Source organism: Microchirus variegatus, assembly GCF_963457635.1.
Source record: "Microchirus variegatus genome assembly, chromosome: 4".
Lineage (NCBI taxonomy): Eukaryota > Metazoa > Chordata > Actinopteri > Pleuronectiformes > Soleidae > Microchirus > Microchirus variegatus.
Genome location: NC_139805.1, coordinates 2,539,172 through 2,563,522, shown reverse-complemented (window position 1 = coordinate 2,563,522; position 24,351 = coordinate 2,539,172). Strand labels below are relative to the sequence as shown.

At 39.0% G+C, this 24,351-nt stretch overlaps 1 protein-coding gene across 1 annotated transcript; it reads left to right on the top strand.

Annotated features, from left to right (window-relative positions):
• Positions 1-1,388: 1,388 nt before the first annotated feature.
• LOC310925714 (uncharacterized protein) lies at positions 1,389-24,060 on the top strand. The gene is made up of 15 exons (XM_083887728.1): positions 1,389-1,740; positions 2,705-2,780; positions 2,908-3,014; positions 4,774-8,959; positions 10,027-10,062; positions 10,798-10,861; positions 11,929-12,106; positions 13,164-13,228; positions 14,426-14,557; positions 18,117-18,193; positions 18,298-18,341; positions 19,854-20,017; positions 20,109-20,215; positions 20,318-20,438; positions 22,682-24,060. The coding sequence occupies exons 1-15, from the start codon at positions 1,626-1,628 to the stop codon at positions 22,745-22,747; spliced, it is 5,538 nt and encodes a 1,845-aa protein (XP_083743854.1). The 5' UTR covers positions 1,389-1,625; the 3' UTR covers positions 22,748-24,060.
• Positions 24,061-24,351: the final 291 nt, after the last annotated feature.

Below are 24,351 nucleotides of genomic sequence, written 5' to 3'. Positions count from 1 at the left end.
TTGTTATCACTCAAAACACAAAAGAAGGCCGTAAGAGAAAGAGACACTAACTAACTCAGAATTAAGACAAGGACTGATCCTCATTCTCTGGTGTTGATCATTTAATCTCCTCTTACAGTTATACCTGCACCAAACTCCATGTGTTCCACAAGAGCCACAGACAGTAAATGAGCAGAGAACAAACTCAATGTTTTTGCCCAAAGTTGTGTTTGCTTTTTTTTGGTTAATCTTTGAAATTTGGAGATTGGAGACCAAGGTTTTATTTGACACAGTTACAGTATGAGTGTCTAGGAATGTGTGTGCAGAATACTGTACACATTGTTAATATTAAGTACGACTGTGTTTATATGCGAGCTAATATTCCACATTTCTCAGTTCTATTGCATTTGTTATGATCCAATATAGTGTGAACAGCGGTAGAAACTCTGAAATGCAATGAGACTTTGCATTCTCCTTGTTGGTCTTATTCTGTGATGAAGCAGTTTAATGGACTTGAGTGAAAAGCATGGATGGAAGTCATGGACAATAAAGATGCTCCAATTCAATCCAGTCTAAAAAGGGGATGTGACAACTGCTCCTCGTGTTTACCTACACATATAGGAGCGACCTAAAGCAGTGTTTACAATTGTAACATGATGCTATATTTTTCATAAGGGCTTATTTTTGGTATAAAAAGTTATTGTATTATCATTATCATTTGCATACAAGGGCATAAACATAATCAATTTTAAAAATGTGCCTCACTGTCTGTCCACTGTCTCAGTATTTTACTTGACAACATTTATTATACCCCTGTCAGATGCCACAATTGGGTTTTTACCAGACTCCACTGAGTGCATTGAAGGCCTAGTTAGTGTTGTGACCTCAGCCAAACTGAACCCGGCCACGCACAAAAGCTGAGGCCGTGCAACAGAACAGGTTCCTGTGGTCATATGTGTCACTGGATAGAAGAAACCATTAACTGTTTAAAACCCCTCGGGCTTGAAAACCCAGTCCCACATTCCTAACTTCTCTTAGGGCTGGCTGTAAAGTGTTGCAACCCAGACTCCACCTCCTCCTCTACCTCCTCCGGTGTTTGTTTTCTGACTCCCCCCCCCCCCCCCCTTCAGAGTGGAAGAAGAGCAGTCTGACAGGGAAATACCACTTTCCAACCACAGGGGAACTTGTGTAACCGAGTGCAGAGAAGCTGTGTGCATGATCTTTGCTTCCCCCCCTCATCTTTTTCTATCAGTGGACTGGCCTGATGTGGAGGGGGTTCAGAAGAGGAGAGGCAAAAAGAAACAGCAGCATATTGGAAACCAGCTGATCAGTGCTGTGGTATTCTGCCACGAAGGAGGACATTGACGGGGCTTACGGAAAAGAGAGAAGTGAGAGAAAGATTGATAAAATACGAAAAAAAAGAAGCGAGGAAAAGAAATGTCTTCCTTATTTCATGGACAACGAGGTACTCGTGTGACAAGAGAAGCTATGTGGGAAGATGTGAGAGCTGCTGGATGGGTGAACATCTGAGGAAGAAACAGTTAAAAAGAGGATCAGTGCTACACTGAAAACAACAACAGCAGCGGTCGTCTTTGGCCATCGCTGATTCAACAGAGGGTTGAGGAATCCGTAGGAAAAAAGGAGTGATGTCTTGGCTGTCACCGGTGTCATGGGCCAAATGGACGTGGACGACAGTGCGAGGGGGAGAGGGAGAAGTGGAGGATGAAGAGGGGCAGGAGGCCAGTGAGGAGAGGCAGCAACGTGCAGAGAGAGGACAGGAGGAGGAGGAGGAAGAAGAGGAGGAGGAGGAGGAGGAGGAGGACAGATCACAGGGCTGCAGGCAAGTGTTGTGCTGGAGCTCAGAGGAACACCACCACTGTCTGGACCAGAGCACATGCGTGTTAGTGCAGTGTTTCCGTCTGCTTAGGCGAAAAGAAAAGAGGAAGAGAGGAGGGGAAACACGTGTGTTGACCGCACAGTGTTGTTGACACATGGTGTGGCTCTGATTAACACCAACTTAGTATGTTGTGTCTCAGCCTCGCCTGGCTGTACATCCTCATTTCTGTGGTTTGAGAGAAACATACACTGGCCATTAATGATGTCATCATGACATCGTTAATGAAGCACACAAAGACAACACATGCTCTAAAACAAGTATTTGTGTCTGAGATTTAGCTGTGTGCAGCTTTGTGCTCACTAACTAATATATGTAGTATATCATATAATAGCCTCCTGAAATGATTAGATCACATTGTTATGCCATTACACACCAGACTAAAACCAAAAGTTGCTGTGGAAACAAACTGCATTCAAGTGAATTGCTCTCATCTTCTTTTAAAATGAATATATCATTTATATCTTGAGCATTACTGCCTCATAATTCATGGTTTTATGGTGCTCACGGCACAGGAAATAGTGAGCTGCGCTATTTTACCCTTCCACTATGTTGTACTTTCACTATGCTGCTGCTGCTGTGATTGACTGTTTACATTCAGTTTGTTTCATCCAAACTTGTTGTACAGTTTTGTGGCATCGCATCTTCGATCAGTGTTATCCAGTCTGCAGAGGGTGGCAAGATAATTCTGTCAGACGAGGTAGTTTTTATCATTTCAGATGAAATGAAATTGGATAGTTTTACCTCTTTCTGCATCTAAGTGAAACACTGTAAGAAGAGTATATCAGTGTTAAGCTGGACTCTAGTCTGTGACGATTGATGTGAAAATAGACACACACTGTGACACATATGGTGATGGAATAGAAATGAAGAGCTGCATCAATGCCGTTAGTACAGCTCTGTTTTGGTTTGTTGGGGTCTGTTTGTTGCCAATTCACCATTTTGCTTTTGGAGATCAGCAGTTGCTGATCCATGTTGTGGTTTGGAAAGTTAACGTCTCTCTCCATGTCTCGTTCTCTCTCTGACTACCACAGCTCTGACTCAGAGGGTAATTTTGGTACTCCTGAAGCAGCAACTCCTGTACGCACCCTTTCGACCATCCAGGGAGAGCTGGAGAACAACACTGATGCAGACAAAACAGGTGAGACTACAGGACAGACAGACAGACAGACAGACAGACAGGCTGATAAAGACAAGGACAGACAGCCAATGTGAGACTTTCAAGATGGAAACACACCACAGCAGCACCTCAGGGAAACTGAAGGTTCTCATTAGCATTACAAATATTTACTGTTGAAACATAGCAGTGCAAAATGGTGGGATCTGTAAAGCAAAGTACATTTTTCACATTGTGAGGCCTTTGCCTCAAGTACATATAACATTCTTATTTTAAGGCTGGAAAATCTAAATTGTTTTTGTTTTTAATGCAATTACACATTTATACAAAGACAAACAGCCCTCCTAATGTTACACATTGGACCTTTTAAATATTACATATATGTTATAATAATGACTTTAAGCAGCACATTTGTGCATATAGGAATTTTTACTGTCTGAACTGAGTACGTGGTGTATCACCCGTTCACCATGCTTTGAGTGATTGGATACACATGTATTCTGCCGCTTCAGGAATTTACCTGTCTACTGCCTTTCTTCTTTTAATAAGAATTTACCACATGTTCCAAACGCTCAGTGCATTGCTTCCTAAGGTTACTAAAGTGCTGCATGCTTGGTATTTAAATTGGTGTACGCTGTGTGTATGGGTGTGATGATGGCAGATGCATAAACTGACATTATCATTTAAACACTGAGGGGAGGAGCGTGTAGCAGAGTGTGAGAATGACCTTTGCTCTGGAATTCAACAAGTTCAACAAAAGCTTTGGTTCTGCCTGTCACTGGTCACTGGTTGAGGTCACACTAAGGGTAAAAAAGTGTTGTCAGACTGACACCATCAAGCAGCTCTGTTTTTTATGTAGTTTTATTCTGGCAGTCTTCGGTATTTGCAGTAGATGAAGCAGCTGCTGTTTCGGAAAGGATTACCGGTAGAACAGCTACAGCAACATTTTGCTGTCACAGGTTGAAGAAGAATGTCGAGAGCAGGGAGTTCACCTTTGTTTAAACCACAAACATGTTTCCCTGCAGCTGCTGGAGGAGGATGTTTGATCACTGGGAGAAGGGAGCTGTTTAAAGTTCCTTATAAAACTTCTCTCTGATGCACTCTGGTTTTCTGCGATTTTGTCTGTGCTCATTCAAAGTCTCCTCTACTACATCTGAATCAGTCTATACACACTGACACTCTACATATTTAACAAAGAGTCTTTTCTCTTTTTTTCACCAAAATTCCCTAGCAATTAATTTTGTGCATGGATGGCGTGTATGGATACGGAAGTGGATATGTTTGCATGAGCATGTTAGATGGCAGGAATACTTTGAAAATGACACTCAGACGTCATGCTAATGTGAACTGAGGTAGGTAGAAACACAGCAGACAGTGCCAGATTCCTAGCAACATTATAAATCCATGAATATGGCGAGGATGACAGGCTCACTGAAATATGTTGTGGATGTGTCAATAGGAGGTGGAGGTTATTATAATAATAAACTATGAGGCTTTGTATTTGTATTTTATAATGTGAGCCTACATTTCAGTTTAAATGTGATGGGCTTCATAGTAAGACATCACCATGGCAACTGCAGCCTGTGGAGCAGTTGGTTGGGTAGTAACCTGCTTTCAGAGAGCCAATCAGATATCACCTCCATCTGACTTTGATTTGATTGGAGAGATTGTGAATGCTTGTGCATGTGATGTTTTTTTTCTTTTGCTTGTTTATATATTTTTTTTTTTATATAGATGTTTAAAGTACATAATGATATTTCTTTTCCTCTCATTTCTTATCCAGGCTTGGATGAGGAAGAACACCTGATAGTGACTGCTCCTGTTGAGGATCAGGATAGTTTTCACAGTCACAGCATGGGTCAAGATGAGCCTGGAGTGCCCATGGGTGGCCCTTTGGAGATAAACATGCAGACGCTAGAAGCAGAACAAGCAGATGATCATCCAGAAGCATCAGGCTCTGTGCCTGTCTTTGATTCATCATTAATGAAGGCGGCGACTCAACTCTCTAAATGCACAGCACTATCCTCTGAGCTAACCCAGGCCCCAGCCCCTATCCTAGTTGCTGATCCTGCACTGGATCTGGCTGCTACAACAGCACCAGCTCAAGTACCTGCCCCTGCCCCTGCCCCTGCCCCTGCCCCTGCCCCTGCCCCTGCCCCTGCCCCTGCCCCTGCCCCTGCCCCTGCCCCTGCCCCTGCCCCTGCCCCTGCCCCTGCCCCTGCCCCTGCCCCTGCCCCTGCCCCTGCCCCTGCCCCTGCCCCTGCCCCATTCTTAGCTCCAACTCCAGCTTCAGCTGCTGCTCAAGCTTATGTTCCAGCACAAGCACCCGCTTCAGCTCCTGCTTTTGCTCAAACTTCTGCTGTAGTACCAGCTTCAACTCCAGATCCAACCCAAGTCCCACACTCGGTACTGAGCAGTGAACCTGCACTCTACCAATCTCTGGAGGAGTCCAGTGGCTTCCCCAAACAGTCAAAGCCTACTCAAAAGACTAAAACCAACAAAACAAAATGTCCATCTCTGAAAACAGATGCTACATTGAACGAAATCACTCAGCCAAATGAGGAACAAGAACATCCAGTGCCAAAGGCCACGTACAACTTTGACCCTGACCAGCTAGATAACATCTTTAACCCCTTTACCAGGGGTGGATCCAAAATCCCTAACTCTCCTACAGAGGAAAAACCTTATGCTGTTTCGGGACCAGAGTCCAGTGGCTCCCACAAACACACAGAGCCTACTGAAAAGACTAAAACCATAGAATCCAAGCCTGTGTCTCTGAAAATGGAGGATGCATTGAAAGAGATCACTCAGTCAAATGAGGAACAAGAACATCCAGTTCCAAAGGCCACATACAACTTTGACCCTGACCAGCTGGATAGCAGCTCTAACCCCTTGACCAAGGGTGGATCCAAAATCACTAACTCTCCTTCAGAGGAAAAGCCTTGTGCTACTTCAGAATCAGAGTCCATTGACTCCCCCAAACAGTCAAAGCCTACTCAAAAAACTAAAACCATTAAATCTAAGCCTCCATCATTGAAAATGGATGCTACATTGAATGAGATTGTTCAGGAAAATGAGGAACAAGAACAGCCAATTTCTAAGGCTACATACAACTTTGACCCTGAGCAGCTGGATGACAGTTTTAACCCCTTTACCAAGGGTGGATCTAAAATCCCTAACTCTCCTTCAGAGGAAAAATCTCATGAAATTTCAGAATCAGAGTCCAAAGAATACCCCAAAAAGTCAAAGCCTGCTCAGAAAACTAAAACAAGCAAATCTAAGCCTCCATCTTTGAAAATGGATGCTACATTGAATGAGATTGTTCAGGCAACTGATCAACAACAACATCCTGTTTCCAAGGATACATATAACTTTGAGCCTGACCAGCTGGATAACAGCTTCAACCCTTTTACCATGGGTGGATCCAAAATCCCTAACTCTCCTACAGAGGAAAAGCCTTGTGCTGTTTCGGAACTAGAGGCTAATGGCTTCCCCAAACAGTCACAGCCTACTCAAAAGTCTAAAACCAGCAAATCTAAGCCGCAATCCCTGAAAACTGATGCTACATTGAGTGAGATATCTCAGGTAAATGATGGAAAAGAAATGATTATTCCCAAGGCCACATACAACTTTGACCCTGACCAGCTGGATAGCAGCTCTAACCCCTTGACCAAGGGTGGATCCAAAATCACTAACTCTCCTTCAGAGGAAAAGCCTTGTGCTACTTCAGAATCAGAGTCCATTGACTCCCCCAAACAGTCAAAGCCTACTCAAAAAACTAAAACCATTAAATCTAAGCCTCCATCATTGAAAATGGATGCTACATTGAATGAGATTGTTCAGGAAAATGAGGAACAAGAAGAGCCAATTTCTAAGGCTACATACAACTTTGACCCTGAGCAGCTGGATGACAGTTTTAACCCCTTTACCAAGGGTGGATCTAAAATCCCTAACTCTCCTTCAGAGGAAAAATCTCATGAAATTTCAGAATCAGAGTCCAAAGAATACCCCAAAAAGTCAAAGCCTACTCAGAAAACTAAAACAAGCAAATCTAAGCCTCCATCTTTGAAAATGGATGCTACATTGAATGAGATTGTTCAGGCAACTGATCATCAACAACAACATCCTGTTTCCAAGGATACATATAACTTTGAGCCTGACCGGCTGGATAACAGCTTCAACCCTTTTACCATGGGTGGATCCAAAATCCCTAACTCTCCTACAGAGGAAGAGCCTTGTGCTGTTTCGGAACTAGAGGCTAATGGCTTCCCCAAACAGTCACAGCCTACTCAAAAGTCTAAAACCAGCAAATCTAAGCCTCAATCCCTGAAAACTGATGCTACATCGAGTGAGATATCTCAGGTAAATGATGGAAAAGAAATGATTATTCCCAAGGCCACATACAACTTTGACCCTGACCAGCTGGATAGCAGCTCTAACCCCTTGACCAAGGGTGGATCCAAAATCACTAACTCTCCTTCAGAGGAAAAGTCTTGTGCTACTTCAGAATCAGAGTCCATTGACTCCCCCAAACAGTCACAGCCTACTCAAAAAACTAAAACCAGCAAATCTAAGCCTCCATCATTGAAAATGGATGCTACATTGAATGAGATTGTTCAGGAAAATGAGGAACAAGAACAGCCAATTTCCAAGGCTACATACAACTTTGACCCTGAGCAGCTGGATGACAGCTTTAACCCCTTTACCAAGGGTGGATCTAAAATCCCCAACTCTCCTTCAGAGGAGCAACCTCATGCTATTTCAGTACCAGAGTCCAATTGCTCCCCCAAACAGTGCCAGCCTACTCAAAAAACTAAAACCAGCAAATCTAAGTCTCCATCTCTGAAAACCGATGCTTCATTGAACGAGATTGCTCAGGCATACGAGGAACAAGAGCATCCTGTTTCTAAGGCTACATACAACTTTGACCCTGAGCAGCTGGATAACAGCTTCAACACTTTTACCAAGGGTGGATCTGAAATCCCTACCTCTCCTTCAGAGGAACAACCTCATGTTGTTTCAGAAGCAGAGTACAATGGCTTCCCCAAAAAGACAGAGCCTACTCAAAAGACTAAAACCATCAAATCTAAGCCTCCGTGTCTGAAAATGGAGACTACGTTGAATGAGATTGCTCAGACAAATGAGGAACAAGAACTTCCAGTTCCCAAGGCCACTTACAACTTTGACCCTGACCAGCTGGATAGCGGCTTTAACCCTTTTACCAGTGGTGGATCAAAAATTCAGAACTCTCCTCCACCATGTGGTTCAAAATCTCTACCAAGACTTGAGCCACTTGGTAGCTCATTACCTGTCTGTGAGCGCAGCATAGCTGCAGAAGCAGGTGGTGAGTTGATGGAGCCTTCATCCGAGACAAAACCTGTGATGTTGGAGTTTAGCCTGGATGAGGGGAAGGTCAGCAAGCCACCTCCGAGGAAACTGGGTGGAAAAAAGACAACCAGCAAATTTGGAGCTAAGAAGCAGAGGCCCAAAGGACCAGAGGCTTCATGCAGACCTGCACAAGAACATACAGTGTCAGAACCAGCATCTCAACCAGTACCAGAACCAGTGTCCCAGCCTATATCAGAACCGGTTTCAGATCCTCTTCCAGAAACTGCTTTGCCAGTTTCCGACAATTTAGAAACTCTGAACCCTGATGATATTCCCACTAAATCAGGAGCATATAACTTTGATCCCACTCAGTGGGACGATCCAGACTTCAATCCGTTTGGTAGTAATAGCAAGGTTAGCAGCTCTCCGGTGCTTCCTCAGGGCTCCTACAGCTTTGACCCAGACACTGTTGATGACCGTGAGGACCCTTTTAAATCCTCCAAGAGCCTGAGCACAGAGGATTCATCTAGCAGTGCTGCTCAGCCTGAGAAGATGGTGAAAGATGGAGGCAAACCTGGGCACTTGTCCGGTGGGAAGAAAGTGAGGCAGATTCCCAAAAAAGGCAAAGAGAAGACAATTACGTAAGTCAACCGAGATGTTACCTGAAATTGAATTTCCTTTCTCATGTTTGCAATCTTGCTTTTCTCCTCTGAGCTTAAAAAAAAGATTGAATTCTCTATGTTTGGTTGAGGGAGTATGGAGGCATACCAAGCAATGCTTTGAAATATGGCAAACACGTCACACTGCATACTGACCCTTCATGCTATTGCACAATAGGTTATATTTAGGCTGTAAGAAGAGCTTTCAACTTTCCAAAGACTGTCGGCATCTTGTGTTATGCTCAAATCTTTAACTAAACCAAGTGTCTAACATGCTGAGCTGAACACATGTAGTCAATCACTCAAGCCCAATTTATACTCCTGCGTAAAGTGCTCTGCGTAGGCTACGCAGAGTCCTCTGCGTCGACGCAGAACCTATTGTAGAGTCTCTGCGTCGTCTCCGGCTGCACGGAATATTTTTTAAGTGTCCGTCACTCCGTCAAGGGACAACGGAGACGGAAAGAGCTGCGATTGGTCCTCAGGACAGGCCGAGCGAAGCTGCTCTGTGCCGGCTCACAGTGAGCACCGAGCGTCCACAGAGGGCGGAGCTGAACACCGCCGACTTCGTTGCTGCCGAACGAAAAATACGTCATATCTTAACACACACAGCACATGTTTAGACTCTAAATGGCCAATTTCTCGCCTCAAATTATCTTAAAACTGCGTTCCGGGACACAGAAAATTGACAAACGGCCGCTGTTTCAACAACAACAGTCTTTCTCCCTCGGACGCCATTGCTCACTGTAGCCAAAAGCACAACAACCTTGCGCAGCGACCCCTACTGATCGGGCGGGAAATTGCAGCGCCTATCCGTCACCACGACGCAGAAGTATAAAGGCTCGAGTGGTCTACGTGGTGACGCAGACGGATAACGCATTACGCAGTCGGAGAAGTATAATGTGGCCTTCACTCTCTGTGGTGTTTCCCCCTGTCCCTCATTACTTTATGAAAACCCTCCTCATCCATCACCACTTCATCTTTCATCCTTCCTTTTCTCGTATGTTGCACAACCTTCAATTTCTGCTTTCGTCCATCTCTCTTTGCCTCAGGAAATCTGAACAAGTCAAGTTTCTCTGTTTTCTGTTGTAAGTACTCCCTCACTGTCGATGCTGTCGTTCATGCATGCTCTCTACCCATTTTACTCTCTCACCGTGGCATGGGCTGTGTCATAACGGACCTTTGAACGAGTATGCATCTTCCTCAGTTTCATCTCGATTGGCAAGGCCGTTTCCCTCACAGTTTAATTTGTCCAGTCGTGTGGGATCCCTGTGGAAATCAGGCCCAAACAGTGTGGTTGTACATTACTGTATGTTGCTGCTAGTCATCTGATACAGGGTCCTTGCAGCAAAGTACAGAATTGTTTGTAGCTGTATGGTTGTAGAAGCGAATTATTGGGGGACTGATATTAAACATTTTACTGATTATCGGTATGGTCATTTTATTTTATCGCTCATCAAACATTATCAAACATCCATATATGTCAACAAAGGGACACAATGTGAAAAAAATAATAAAAGGATGTGCTATTGTTTTTTGCACTTAGCCCATTAGAGGGCAGCTCCAAAATTGTCTGTTTACACATCAATTTATTTATTTATTTAATAAATAAGTTCACCTAAAAAGTATTGATAAACATGAACTCAAAGTGTGTTGAAGTTTTACCCTAAGTGCATATCTAAATATTGGTTATCAGCCTCATTACCAGCTAATAATTGGTATCGATATCGGCCCTGAAAAACCAATATCGGTCGACCAAATATTACAATGCACAAAGTTCTATACTCTAACGCCTGTGTTTTTGACATGTGCTTTTTTTGTAGGAATTCCTGTACACTACAGAAATATGATGAAAGCCAGTCTTTGGTGCTAGACGTGTGCAATCAGGTACTGTGTGTTTTTTGGCTTTGAGTGTGTGTACTTGCGGCATAGTGAGGACATTTTGGCCGGTCCTCACTTTGTTTTCATTGAAATCACTTCCTTAGGTTGCTAAAACGTGCTATACTCAATTTGTCAAAAAAAAAATCGAATTTTGGACGACATAGTATAGTATGACTTTTTTGTCAAATTTTGGGTCAATTTTTTTTGTCAAATTTTGGACCAAAAATTTTGGGTTAATTTTTTTTTTCACATTTTGGACGACATAGTATAGTATGACGTTTTTGTAAAATTTTGGGTCAATTATTTTTTGTTAAATTTTGGGTCAATTATTTTTGTCAAATTTTGGACCAAAAATTTTGTTTTTCAAAGTTTTTTTCAACTTTTGGACAACATATCACGTTTTTGTCAAATTTTGGAGCAAAAATTTGGGGTCCATTTTTTTTTTCAAATTTTGGACCAAATTTTTTTTTTTCAAACTTTTTTTCAAATTTTGGACAACATTGTATAGTCTGACGTTTTTGTCAAATTTTGGACCAAAAAAAAAAAAAAAAAAAAAAAATAATAATCGAAAAAAGTTTTCCAGCCCTTTTTGCTCTGGAGCTCTACCTGCAGACATTTTATGGTACTGCAACCAGTAGTTCTTTGTAGATGTCATTCATGAAGTAGATATTTGTAATTGTGTTGATTTATAAAGTGGCAATTCTGGTCCTCAGTATGCAGCAAGTACAAGAGTGTGTGTGTGTGTGTGTGTGTGTGTTTGTGTGTGTGTGCGTGTGTGTGTGTGTGTGTGTGTGTGTGTAGGTGTGTGTGTGTGTGTGTGTGTGTGTGTGTGTGTGTGTGTGTGTGTGTGTGTGTGTGTGTGTGTGTGTGTGTGTGTGTGAGAGAGGGAGAGAGAGAGGCCAAGTGGTCGGACAGGACAGCTGCTGAATAATAGACATTGCTGTGTCACTGCAGTAAAGTGAAACATTTCAGCTGACACAACAGGGGTATCAGCAGTATCGATCTCTAGCTTGGCCAAGTACTGTATATTGTTTAGCAGCAGTTCCATGTGAGTCTTGTTGTCTTATCTGCAGGAGGAAGACGAGGTGGTGGTTCAGACTCCAGAGATCACGCAGCAGGTTCATCACGCCACAGATGAGGAGAAGTTGGCGTCCACCTGCATCACAAGTCAAATCACAGACACACAGGAGGAGAGAGGAGAACCTGAATACAAAAAAAAAGCACCAGTAAAAAAACAGCCAATCAGTGATGGTATGTATCTCAGTCAGGTTCAGTCTGTCCATATTGTTTTATATTTAACGTGACATTTCAGCCTTAAAATGAAAAGTCACTCATTATCTACTCACCACTGTTCTGATGAATATTCAGTCTTTATTAAAGGTGAAGTAAGTAGTTTATAGTGACATCTAGAGGAGAGAAATTTACAACAACGAACCGCTCCTCTGCTCACCCCCTCCCTTCCCTGAGCGCTACGGTGTCCTCAGCCGGTCAAATGTCGTCCTCGTCGTCTTTTTCCGTGTCAGCAGATGAGGTTCGTGAGGCGAGGGAGAGGGCGGAGCTACCGCGAAGCGGAGAGAGTGGAGGCGGGACTTCCGCTACAAGTAAAGAGACGCTTGATTTGTTCTCTCGCGTTTGTCCTTACAGGCTCCCGTAGAAACGTGGCGTCTCGCTGCTAACAGTGGCTATGCAACAGCGGCCCGCGACCATGTTATTTTACATGACTTTTTGAAACACTACGAAAATGAAACAAAAACTATTATACATCGTCTAGACAATGCAGGAGCACATCATATGTATAAAAAAGTGGATTTTGGGTTATATAAACCCATAAATACTACTCAGTGTCCCTTTAAAATAACTAAAAGCTGGACTTTTGGCAACTTGTGTATATAGATAATCTTTCAATTTCCAATTTATTTAAACTTCTATTTAAACGTCTATTGTGTGTCCATAGTTAAAAGCCGATATCAATATAATTTTTCGTCAACAATCTCTGCTGCTACTGGCGAACTGTCCAGGGTGTGACCCCGCCTATCGCCCCTATGTCAGCTGAGATTGGCACAGCACCCCCCACGACCCTCCGGTGGAGGGTAAAGCGGTAGATAATGGATGGATGGTTCTATAAACATGTCATCACTGACACTAACTGTCCTGCATAAACTTCTAACTTGATACAGTTGTTGTAAATCTGCTCCTGGTCTCTTTCTTCTGTCTCTATCTCATCTCCTTCTTGTCCTTTCTCACCCCCTATCTGTCCCCCACCTCTCTTCTGTCCCCCCCCATTGAATGATGTGTTTTCTCCCTAAAGATCCTGAGCCCAAGCTTTCCAGACAACAGGAGGAGAAGGAGACCTGCAGCCTGAAATATGATGTAGTGAGTACATAAATATTTCAACATAACCAGCTTGTTTTTGCCTCAACTGCACTTCATCTCAGTGGGCAATAAAGACAGTTCAGCTGCGAGCTGAGACGTCATCATTCTTTTTTATTTTTCCACATTTAAACCCCACCAGTCATCATATTTTTTAAACTGAAAATATTTATGAATTACAACAAATATTATAAATTCATATACATTCAATGCTATAACATGCTATACTCAATTTGTAAAAAAAAAAAAATCTAATTTTGGACGACATAGTATAGTATGACTTTTTTGTCAAATTTTGGGTCAATTTTTTTTGTCAAATTTTGGACCAAAAATTTTGGGTCAATTTTATTATTCAAATTTTGGACGACATAGTATAGTATGACGTTTTTGTCAAATTTTGGGTCAATTATTTTTTGTCAAATTTTGGGTCAATTATTTTTTGTCAAATTTTGGACCAAAAATTTTGTTTTTCAAAGTTTTTTTCAACTTTTGGACAACATATGAAGTTTTTGTCAAATTTTGGACCAAAAATTTGGGCAAATTTTTTTTTTCAAATTTTGGACCAAATTTTGTTTTTTCAAAGTTTTTGTCAAATTTTGGACAACATAGTATAGTATGACGTTTTTGTCAAATTTTGGGTCAATTATTTTTTGTCAAATTTTGGGTCAATTATTTTTTGTCAAATTTTGGACCAAAAATTTTGTTTTTCAAAGTTTTTTTCAACTTTTGGACAACATATGAAGTTTTTGTCAAATTTTGGACCAAAAATTTGGGCAAATTTTTTTTTTCAAATTTTGGACCAAATTTTGTTTTTTCAAAGTTTTTTTCAAATTTTGGACAACATAGTATAGTATGACGTTTTTGTCAAATTTTGGACCCCAAAAAAAATTGATAAATAAATAAATAATCGAAAAAGTTTTCCAGCCCTTTTTGCTCTGGGGCTCTACCTGCAGACATTTTATGGTACTAAGCTGTGAGTGGAGACGTAATCGTTTTTTTTTATTTTTCCACATTTAAACCCCACCAGTCATCATGTTTTTTAAACTGAAAATATTTATGAATTACAACAAATATTATACATTCATATACATTCAATGGCATCAATTGATTAATAAAATGCATGCAATAGACACATACACACGCACCTTCATGGACTTAGATCTTGCCTCGCTGAACTGTCTTTTTCTATGTGTTTTGCAGAGCGACATATCCATGAAGCCAACTACAAAAGTGCGCAGCAGTGATGCAGAAGAGGCAGGAGCACTGACCCACGACACCTTACCTCTGAGTGAGATGGACAAGGCTGCAGTTCTCACTCTGATCAGAGAAGAGGTGTGTGTCACTCACTCCTACTAACTAAAGTGTAGTGAACGTGATGATTTTTATCTGAAATAATGTGAACATACAGTGTTTAATTAGCAGGGTTGGGACGATAATTGGGACTGGCAGTTAGGTCATTGTATGTGCTTTACAGATTCTAACCCTAACCCTATACAAAAATGTCTGTTGACTATAAATACTGATTTTGCAGTGTTATTAACCACCATCTTATTAGTTGACTAATTACAATCAACAGACAATTAGTAGGAGCATCTAATTAATGTCAAATACAGTTGAGAACACTAAAATCGTATCGTCTTATATGTTATATTTATACTTCCATTTGTATTATTTTGCACAGTTCACTTCACTGCTGTTGTACTTGTGCAATGCATGTGCAGAAATTATTTTTCAGTCTTTTGAATCTTGAATATAATGTAATATAAATATAAAGTGTCAACTGATAATGTGTTGACATGATAGTGAATACCTATCATGTCAACACCAACATAAACAAATAAAACTCCCACTGACGACGGTGACTTTAGAACTGACAGTGGCCTCATTTCAACAGTAATTCCAAAATTTATACCACCAAGTTTATGACTTCTTGTTTCACAACTTTATTGAACTATTTGGTCAAAAAAATAACAATCCTGGGTACTGTGTAAAAGAACAGTGGGGATTGCAGTGAATGTTCGATTTGGTTAAATGTTTTCATGCCATTTTCATTTGGCTTTAGTTATTGGAGGTGCATAGCTATGGAAGTAAATCTGTGCCATCGGAGTTTGAATTCCAATTTCTAACACTGAATTTTTTTGCATCGAAATTAGACTTTGAATTTTAAAAACCATCAAATTTCAAGCACTGTTTTTTTTTTTTTGCCTTTCATTTTTTTTTTCAACGTTGAAATAAATTCAGTGTAAAAAAAATTAGATGTCTCAAAAAATTCAGTTGCAAAAAATTCGATGTCTCAAAAAATTCAGTTGCAAAAAATTCAATGTCTCAAAAAATTCAGTTGCAAAAAATTCAGTTGCAAAAATTTCGATGTCTCAAAAAATTCAGTTGCAAAAAATTCAATGTCTCAAAAAATTCAGTCTCAAAAAATTCACTTGCAAAAACGTCAGTTAATATCCGGGTCACCAGAGAGAAGCAATCGATCCCTGTCTCAATTCATCCAAGTATAATTTAAGTATCTCGAAGCAGAGCCAAGTGGTCTCCTTTCTAAATATGATCATCCTAATTAAAGTCCAGTAACTTTTATCTGTTTAAAACATCATCTTTTTGCTACTGGTTTGTAATATCCTAATTTTTCTGTGCTGTTTGTGATGACAGGGTCGTCAGCATGATGACATTTTGCAGTCAGCCAGGCGCTTATTGCATTTACTCAGTTCGTCTGATAGACAACAAGGAGCAGCCAGTGGTGGCGCCACAAATCAAGTTATGAGCTTTAGTATTAAACTGTAATTCATGTATGGCCAATGGAGCGTACGTTGATTGGTGTTGGATGAATTGAGACAGGGATCGATTGCTTCTCTCTGGTGACCTGGATATTAACTGACGTTTTTGCAAGTGAATTTTTTGCGACTGAATTTTTTGAGACATCAAATTTTTTGCAAAAAAAAAACAGTGCTTGAAATTCGATGGTTTTTAAAATTCAAAGTCTAATTTTGATGCAAAAAATTCTGTTTTAGAAATTCGAATTCAAACTCAGATGGCACAGATTTACTTCCATACATAGCCTGCAAGGGATATTGTATGTGCTATGTAGATAGGCAGTATTATAGAAGAAATATAGGGGAATTACATAAATAAACGTATAAAAGAGGTTAGTGAAACATTACAGGTCATATTGGTATTTATTGTGATCAACAATTATATTCTAGCTTCCTTTGAGGATCATTTGGTTTTTGTCACCACCATCACCATCTTAACCTGATGGTGGTTAAGAAAATATAAACAAGTTTAAGAGAAAAGAGGAGGAGGAGCTTGAGTGACCTTGAAGAATACTGTAGAACTGAAGGTTTGAAAATGGGGTCCTCAGGAATGTAGTTGACCTTTTAGTTACCTGATTGTATTGCTTTTTATAAATATCTGACGGTGGTGACGAATGTGGGACATATTTTGAGCAACCACAAAATAATGAATGAATGAATGAATGAATAGTTTTATTTTGGTTACAATATAAAATATTTAAATTATGTGCAATTGATCGGCAAATATTACCACAGACTTACAGTCAACATTTGCTCACAACAAAATTATAAAGAAACTGTAACCGAAAAAGGAATATGCTGAAGCCGAGGCTTATTTTTGCCTGTCCTGTACATTCCATAAAATAACCCAAAATATCAGAAATACAAAGAAGAAAAAAACAAACAAACAAAAATCAAAAAAACATGACAAAAATGTACTCTAAATTCTTATTTCTTTAACATTTCAGTCATTTTACATTGTAGTCCTTTATTATTTTACCTTTCAATGTTTTTTTGAAACTGGACAGTGTTCTACACAATTTCAGTTCATCACTAAGTCCATTAAATAATTTAACTCCCAAAAATGAAACACATCTATATTTAACATTAGTTCTCACTTTACATATTTCAAAGACGCACAAACCTCTTAAATTATATATTTTTTCTCGCAGTTTAAAATTATGTTGAATACAGGTGGGAAGACTTTTATTCTTTGCTCGAAATAATATTTCTAATGTTTTTATATATACAATATGTAAGAATTTTAAAAAGCCAGACTTTATAAATAACTTATTAGTGGTTTCGCGATAGGAAACTTTATTAATTATTCTAATAACTCTTTTCTGGAGTTTAATTATAGGGTCTATGTATGTCCTGCATGTATTTCCCCAAACCTCAATGTCCTGCATGTATTTCCCCCAAATATGACATAAATGCCATTATAAGTGAGAAGTACAATATACGCAGACATTTATTATTTAACAAATCCCCTACTTTGTAAATAATACCAATAGATTTAGCTTAGCTTAAAATGTCTTTTTAATATATTCTATATGTGGCTTCCAACCAAATTTATGATCTAAAATTACTCCCAAGAATTTTGTATCATATACTCTTTCAATTTTTACTCCATTCAGGAATAAATGAATTTCACAATTAGCCTTAACACCACCAAACACCATACATTTTGTTTTGTTTTCATTTAATGATAATCACTGTTTGCCGTTTTTAATACGTATTACAATGTACTCTTTAATGTGGTAAAGATAATATTCAATTCAATTATTACTTTTTGTTTTTTTAATCCAGTTGAAATGATTATCTCCTATCCGAGGACAACTGATTTTGCAGGCAGTGAGCCAGCATGTAATCATTAAATTAAAAAAAAGTTAAAAATAAACCTATATAAGAAGCTCACATTATGTGCAAAGGACCTCCCTGATTATGACGTTGATTCTTTTCATTCATGAAAATATTATTAATTTCCAACAGAATGAGCACTTTTCTTAGAGGGACATGTTTTTGCCAAAGTTTCAAGAATCAATATATGATTGAAAAAAAAGTTGATTTCTTGTCCGTCTGTGTCTTCTATGTAGATCATCACCAAAGAGATCGAGGTCAGCGAGTGGAAGACAAAGTACGAGGAGAGTCGAGCTGAGGTTTTAGAGATGAGGTATGAAAGTTCACCAGTGCTTTGCCTCCTGTTAACACTGATATCAGCACAAATGTATAAGAAACACTGACAGAAGACGATGTTTTATGCTTTTATCTCAACAGAACAATTGTTGGAGAATATGAGAAGACAGTTGCACAGATGATTGGTAATATGCTGCCACCTGGTGGTGGTAGTTTTTTTTTACATCGTTTTGTTTGTAGTTCAACTTGCATAATATGCAAGAAGCAAATAGATGCCTTAATATATTATATTAAGGCATCTATTTGCTTCTTGCATCGTTCTTCAGTCTAAATTCAACAAAAAATTACACTACACATTACGGCGTAGTCGTCTTCTTGCAGTCAAACTGCACTTTAGCTACATTCGTCCCGCAGTGGGGACATTTCCAGTGTTACAGCAGCAAGACAATAAAGATAAGGATAATAAATAATAAACATGCATTACCAAAAAGAAATACAATATATAAAGATATTAACACTGACTATAAAAATAGGTTTAAAAAATAGAATGTAGAATGTACATTAATTATAACCGGTCTGCAGAATATACACAGTATGCACATGGTATTTACAGTGTAAGGAAACAAGGCTGAGCTATTAAATAAGGATATTAAATAAGGATATGGATATTGCACTGATGAGAAAACTAAAACATTTGACAGTATGAAAAATGACAATATATTGCACTTAAAAAATTTACATTATGAAAAAATATACAGTATATTACAGCAATGACTAAATGAACAGTATATTGCACATTGAGCGTGGTTGTGTGTGTGTGTGTGTTTGTTCTTGTACTTGCGGCATACTGAGGACCAGTGAGGGTTTTTAATTAGTGAGGTAATTTTTACGGAGTAAGGACATTTTTGGCCGGTCCTCACTTTGTTTTCATTGAAATCACTTCCTTAGGTTGCTACAACATGCTATACTCAACTTTTATGTCAAATTTTGGACACATTTTTTTTTAAAATTTTGGTCAACATAGTATAGTATGATGTTTTTGTCAAATTTTGGACCAAAAATTTTGGGTAAATTTTTTTTTTCAAATTTTGGCCAAACACTTTTTTTTAATTTTGGGTAAAAAATTTTTTTTCAAATTTTGGGTAACATTTTTTTTTCAGATTTTGGTCAACATAGTATAGTATGACGTTTTTGTCAATTTTGGACGACAGTATAGTATGACATTTTTGTAAAATTTTGGGTAATTTTTTTTTTGGTTTTAATTTTGGACGACAGTATAGTATGACATTTTTGTAAAATTTTGCGGAATTTTTTTTTTTTTAATTTTGGACGACAGTATAGTATGACATTTTTGTCAAATTTTGGTCAATTTTTTAATTTTTTTTATTTTGGTCGACATAGTATGATGTTTTTGTCAAATTTTGGACCAAAAATTACAACAACAACAAAAAAAATCGAAAAAGTTTTCCAGCCCTTTTTGCTCTGGGGCTCCACCTGCAGACATTTTATGGTACTGCAACCAGTAGTCCTTTGTAGATGTCATTCATGAAGTGGATATTTGTAATTGTGTTGATTTATAAAGTGGAAATGCTGGTCCTCAGTATGCAGCAAGTACAAGAAGTCCTTCAGACATTTTGGATGATAAATATGTTACTATGTTCATACTCAAAGCTGAGCTCATACTGTGACTCCTACAGAGGATGAGCAGCAGCAGAAGAGCCTGTCGTGCAGTAAGTCAGTGAGGCAGCTGACCTTAGAGCGAGATCAGGCCGCGGATGACCTCAACTCGGTGGAGCGCTCCTTGGCTGACCTCTTCAGGAGGTATGAGAACTTGAAGGGCGTCCTTGAAGGCTTCAAGAGGGTCAGTGGAGCTACTAACTCCTGTTGTTATTATTATTATTATTATTATAACAGCACGTTACATACTAATGACTGTACATACATATGTCCAGAATGAGGAGGTGCTGAAGAAGTGTGCGCACGACAACCTGATGAGGCTCAAGCAGGAGGAGCAAAGGTACCAAACCCTCAAGGTGCACGCTGAGGAGAAACTGAACAAGTAAGTGTTGAGGTGTTTGATTGATAAAGACGAGTTAAAGCAGAGTTTCAAGCGTATTTAAACAAACTCTGTCTGTCTGTCTCTTCCATTTTCTGCTCACAGGGCTTATGAAGAGATAGCACATGTGCGCGCTAGGGCCGACACTGAGGGTGTTGCACTGAGCGCTAGCCTGAGGAAAGAGCAGATGAAGGTGGAGTCACTGGAAAGATCAGTGCTTCAAAAGGTGAGGTGACTGAATGAAAACATCATCAAACACAAGTGGGCAAAAAAAGTGTTTTTACTCCAACGTTTCATTTAATTACCTCCCGCTCCATTCCTATTCTTATCTTACATGTGTAAATCTCTTATTATGTGTTATTATTGTTATTATTATTTGTCCGTCAGTTGTGTGTCTATTGTCCATGTCATGTCTTCTTTTTCTGTTTTAAGTGTAAGTACACAGAAAGTCAAATTGTATCTGCACCAAGGTTATAATTTGTTTTGGGATTTTTTATTACTTTTAGTTTTGATTTAGTTTTGACCTTTTGTTTTTAAAATTACTTTAGGTTTAATTCGTTTTTAGAGCAGGTTTGATAGTTATTATTAGGTTTCTTTTGTAAATGCTTAGTTTTAGTTTAGTTTTAGTGTTAATTGGATGTTTTGTATAATACAGAGTATTTGCCAGGTACAAGATACAAAAAGGTCATAATGGTATTATCAAAAGAAGCCATTTTAAAAATGAATAAGGACAAATTAATAACCATCCCTGAAACAATAACAGTCATTGTGCTGAGGTTGGCTGCAGTTAGTGTGAAAGGAAACAAATCAAGCCAACAGACTAAAGACACACATGAACATAACAACATGAATAATAATAAGAATAAATAACCCTCATAAGACACATCTACTGACTACATAACAAAATGTTATGTTTAACTTGCAGAGCCTTATATAACACATCGTAAACAAAGATTGAAAACGTTTTTAATGTGAATGAAAATACAACCTTTCAAAATTGTCACCAGTACAATTTTAGTTAGTTTTAGGAACACACAATTCACTTTCAGTTAGTTATTGTTTTTTGTTTGTTTGTTTGTTAGTTTGTTTTAAAAACTCCAGTTGTTATTTTTATTTCAGTTAATGAAAGAAGAAGAACAAGACTAATCTCATGAGCAGAGATGACAGCCTCGATAATGTATTTAAGCCAGGCAGCTTTTTATGAGAATATAGCCCTTACTTATTTTCCTGTGAGCTGCATGTGGTTCACATCAATATGGGCAGTAATAGATGATTATTCAGCACAGTTTCAGTGTCTTAATCTCTGAAAATGCACCATATCACAAACGTTCTGTTTCCACTTCATCCATTATTTTATTAAACAAGGCTTTAATTGTGAAATATTCCCAGGACCAATGTATTGCATCACAATCATATTGTTATTGTTGTCATTTAATTTTGTGAAATTACAATGACAACTCAGGAAGATTGCTTCATACTGTAGAGTCATGCTGTTTATTTGAGTACTGACTGACCAAGGCATTTTTAAAAGTATGTTATTTATGACAATTTCAAAGGCATAAACCTATGTAATGTCACTGACCACATTATGAGGTTGTTATTGACATATTCGAAATAAGACATTTCACTGACTGAAGCTTAAAATTCCCTGTGTTTTCTCTCTTGGTTGATACCTTTCTATGAAAAATGCCAAGAAGTGGTCTGAGAGTGAGAGTTTAGTTACACATTTTCATTTATGACCCCACCGGCTTTTAACAAACAGACCTTTATCTCTTTGGTGACACGACATGCACAAGTCTAAACTCGTTACATTTTATGTTATTTATTTATTTTTATTATTTCAGATATTTAACTTGTTTGTAGGGCCCACGGTTGGTGTAGTGGTTAGCACTCTTGCCTGGGTTCCTGGGTTCGAGCCCCGTTGTGGGAACAACTTCGGAACAAGTGCCTTTCTGCAAGGAGTTTGCATGTTCTCCCTGTGTGTGCGTGGGTTTTCTCCGGGTTCTCCGGCTTCCTCCCACAGTCCAAAAACATGCCATATGGGGATTAGGTGAATTGGTCACTCTAAATTGACCGAGAGTGTGAGTGAATGGTTGTTTGTCTCTGTATGTGTCCATGCGATGGACTGGCGAACTGTCCAGGGTGTGACCCCGCCTATCGCCCAATGTCTGCTGAGATAGGCACAGCCATAGATAATGGATGGATGGAACTTGTTTGTATGTCAGTTGCAAGCAATACTTGTTTGTATGTCAGTTGCAAGCAAAAACGCTTGCAAACATGGATTTGAACACTAGAGGGCAGTGGCTAATTTACCAAAACTGCTTTGTACCTGAAGTGAGAGTACACATTGACTTCTCTACAGCTACATGAAAACACTCTCTCTGCTTAGAGATTTCTTTACCTGTACCTTTGGTCTCTATGTCCTGACATGTGAGTTGATTTGTAAAATCGTGTCTCTGTCTCTTGCAGAATCAAGAGATCGAGGAGCTCACCAAGATCTGCGATGAACTGATTGCCAAATTGGGAACACATTAAGACTCTGACTGTGTAACGTCTGTACATGAGCACACTTCAGCACATCTTTCTGTCAACGCACCGGTTTATACAAAATAGATAGTTATTGAAATACGAGAATGTTGCACTTACTCATATTCTCATCAGCTGAAATATAAAACCATGGGGAAAAAAAAATATGTAAATGAATAAGCACAATGATATCATAATGGGTATTTTTTAATATTGTGAAGAAGAGAAGGTAATGACAATATTCCACCTATTAATTACCGATTACTGCTGGGGTTTAAATGTTTAATACATAGTATTAAACCTGTTGTATCAGAGAATTTCCAGAATCATTTGAAATAATGTGCAAACTGTGGGAAAGAAAATGTGCACAAAAGTGTTATTATTGGGCACAGTTTCCAGGAATCACTCCATTTACAATGATAATGAGTGTATCAGAGTTTATTCTGTGTGGATGTGGATCGCTGGCATTTCCTTTGTAAAGCAGATATTTCAGCTCTTCTGATCATTTTCTCTCATCAGCACATGAGCTGTCAGCGTTTTTTTTTAAAGCTGCCTTTGCATTTTGCCGTTGTTGTTTCCCATAGTACTTTGAAGTGAAAACACAAAGTTTTGACATCGTACACATTATGCTGCGTTAAGTAATAATCAGACCAAACTCCAGGTTATGTAATGGAGCGGATTAATTAAAATTAAACCATGTGCCATATTTCTTATTCTCTCTCTGCATTTGAGTGTGGAAAAGTCAAACAAGCACATTCTGTCGCTGCCACGTCGATATTTTCAGGTATTTCACTTGTGAGTAAATCTTTTGCTGCTGTGCCTTTGTTTTGTTTACTCTTTCAAATCTTTAACTACTATGTTAAAGGTTTTTGTTGTTTTGTGTTTTTACACCTCCTCCACACTCTGTAAATATGCGGTTTGAATGCTTCAGCTGCGGATACAGATCAATAAGGCATGTGCTAATATGTTGGACCGCTTAACTTTTATAGTTAAGGCTTGTGATTTGGGAGCAGATTATTATTACGATGTACTGGATCCATAAAACGTTTTTCTGATCTGATATTGCTCAGATATCTGTGTATATAGAAATGACAGACTTCAGACCATCAGCACAATCATTTGCCAAATGTCAGTGTAGAGTGAAGTGGGTTTTAATGTGACTGTGTCCAGGTGCAGTGGTGTGTTACAGTTCGGTGCTTTTCAGTGCAAACCCATCGTTACGCAATGCGTGTGAATTTTATACATTATAGAAAGAGTATCCTGAAGTTCATTCTTAATATTTGTAAAAAGATTGAAGTATATAACTCAGATTATTTTGTGCATTCCTGAATAAATTTAATATCACGCCACCATTGTCTTTATGCCTGAATTTAAGCTGTGTTTGTTTGGCCTTTGTTTATCCCTGCAGATGATGAGGGCCAAGTTCAGGCACGGCGCCAGGATTTTTTCTCTCCCGGGGCTAATGGGGAGCTTGACGATAGGTGGGGGTGCTAAGAAAATAATAGATTTTCACGACTTCAGTTACTTTATACAGAGGTTCTGTTTTTTTTTCAATAAAAGCAGCTATGATACACAGTTAGGGATGGGACTTGCAGACATTTTTAGAGTCGATT

Bases quoted from the DNA above. Each gene is read 5' to 3' on its own strand.
- LOC310925714 (XM_083887728.1), top strand. From the start codon at position 1,626: ATGTCTTGGCTGTCACCGGTGTCATGGGCCAAATGGACGTGGACGACA. The intron at 3,015-4,773 runs GTGAGACTACAG...TTTCTTATCCAG, and splicing joins CACTGATGCAGACAAAACAG to GCTTGGATGAGGAAGAACAC. The intron at 18,342-19,853 runs GTAATATGCTGC...TGACTCCTACAG, and splicing joins GACAGTTGCACAGATGATTG to AGGATGAGCAGCAGCAGAAG.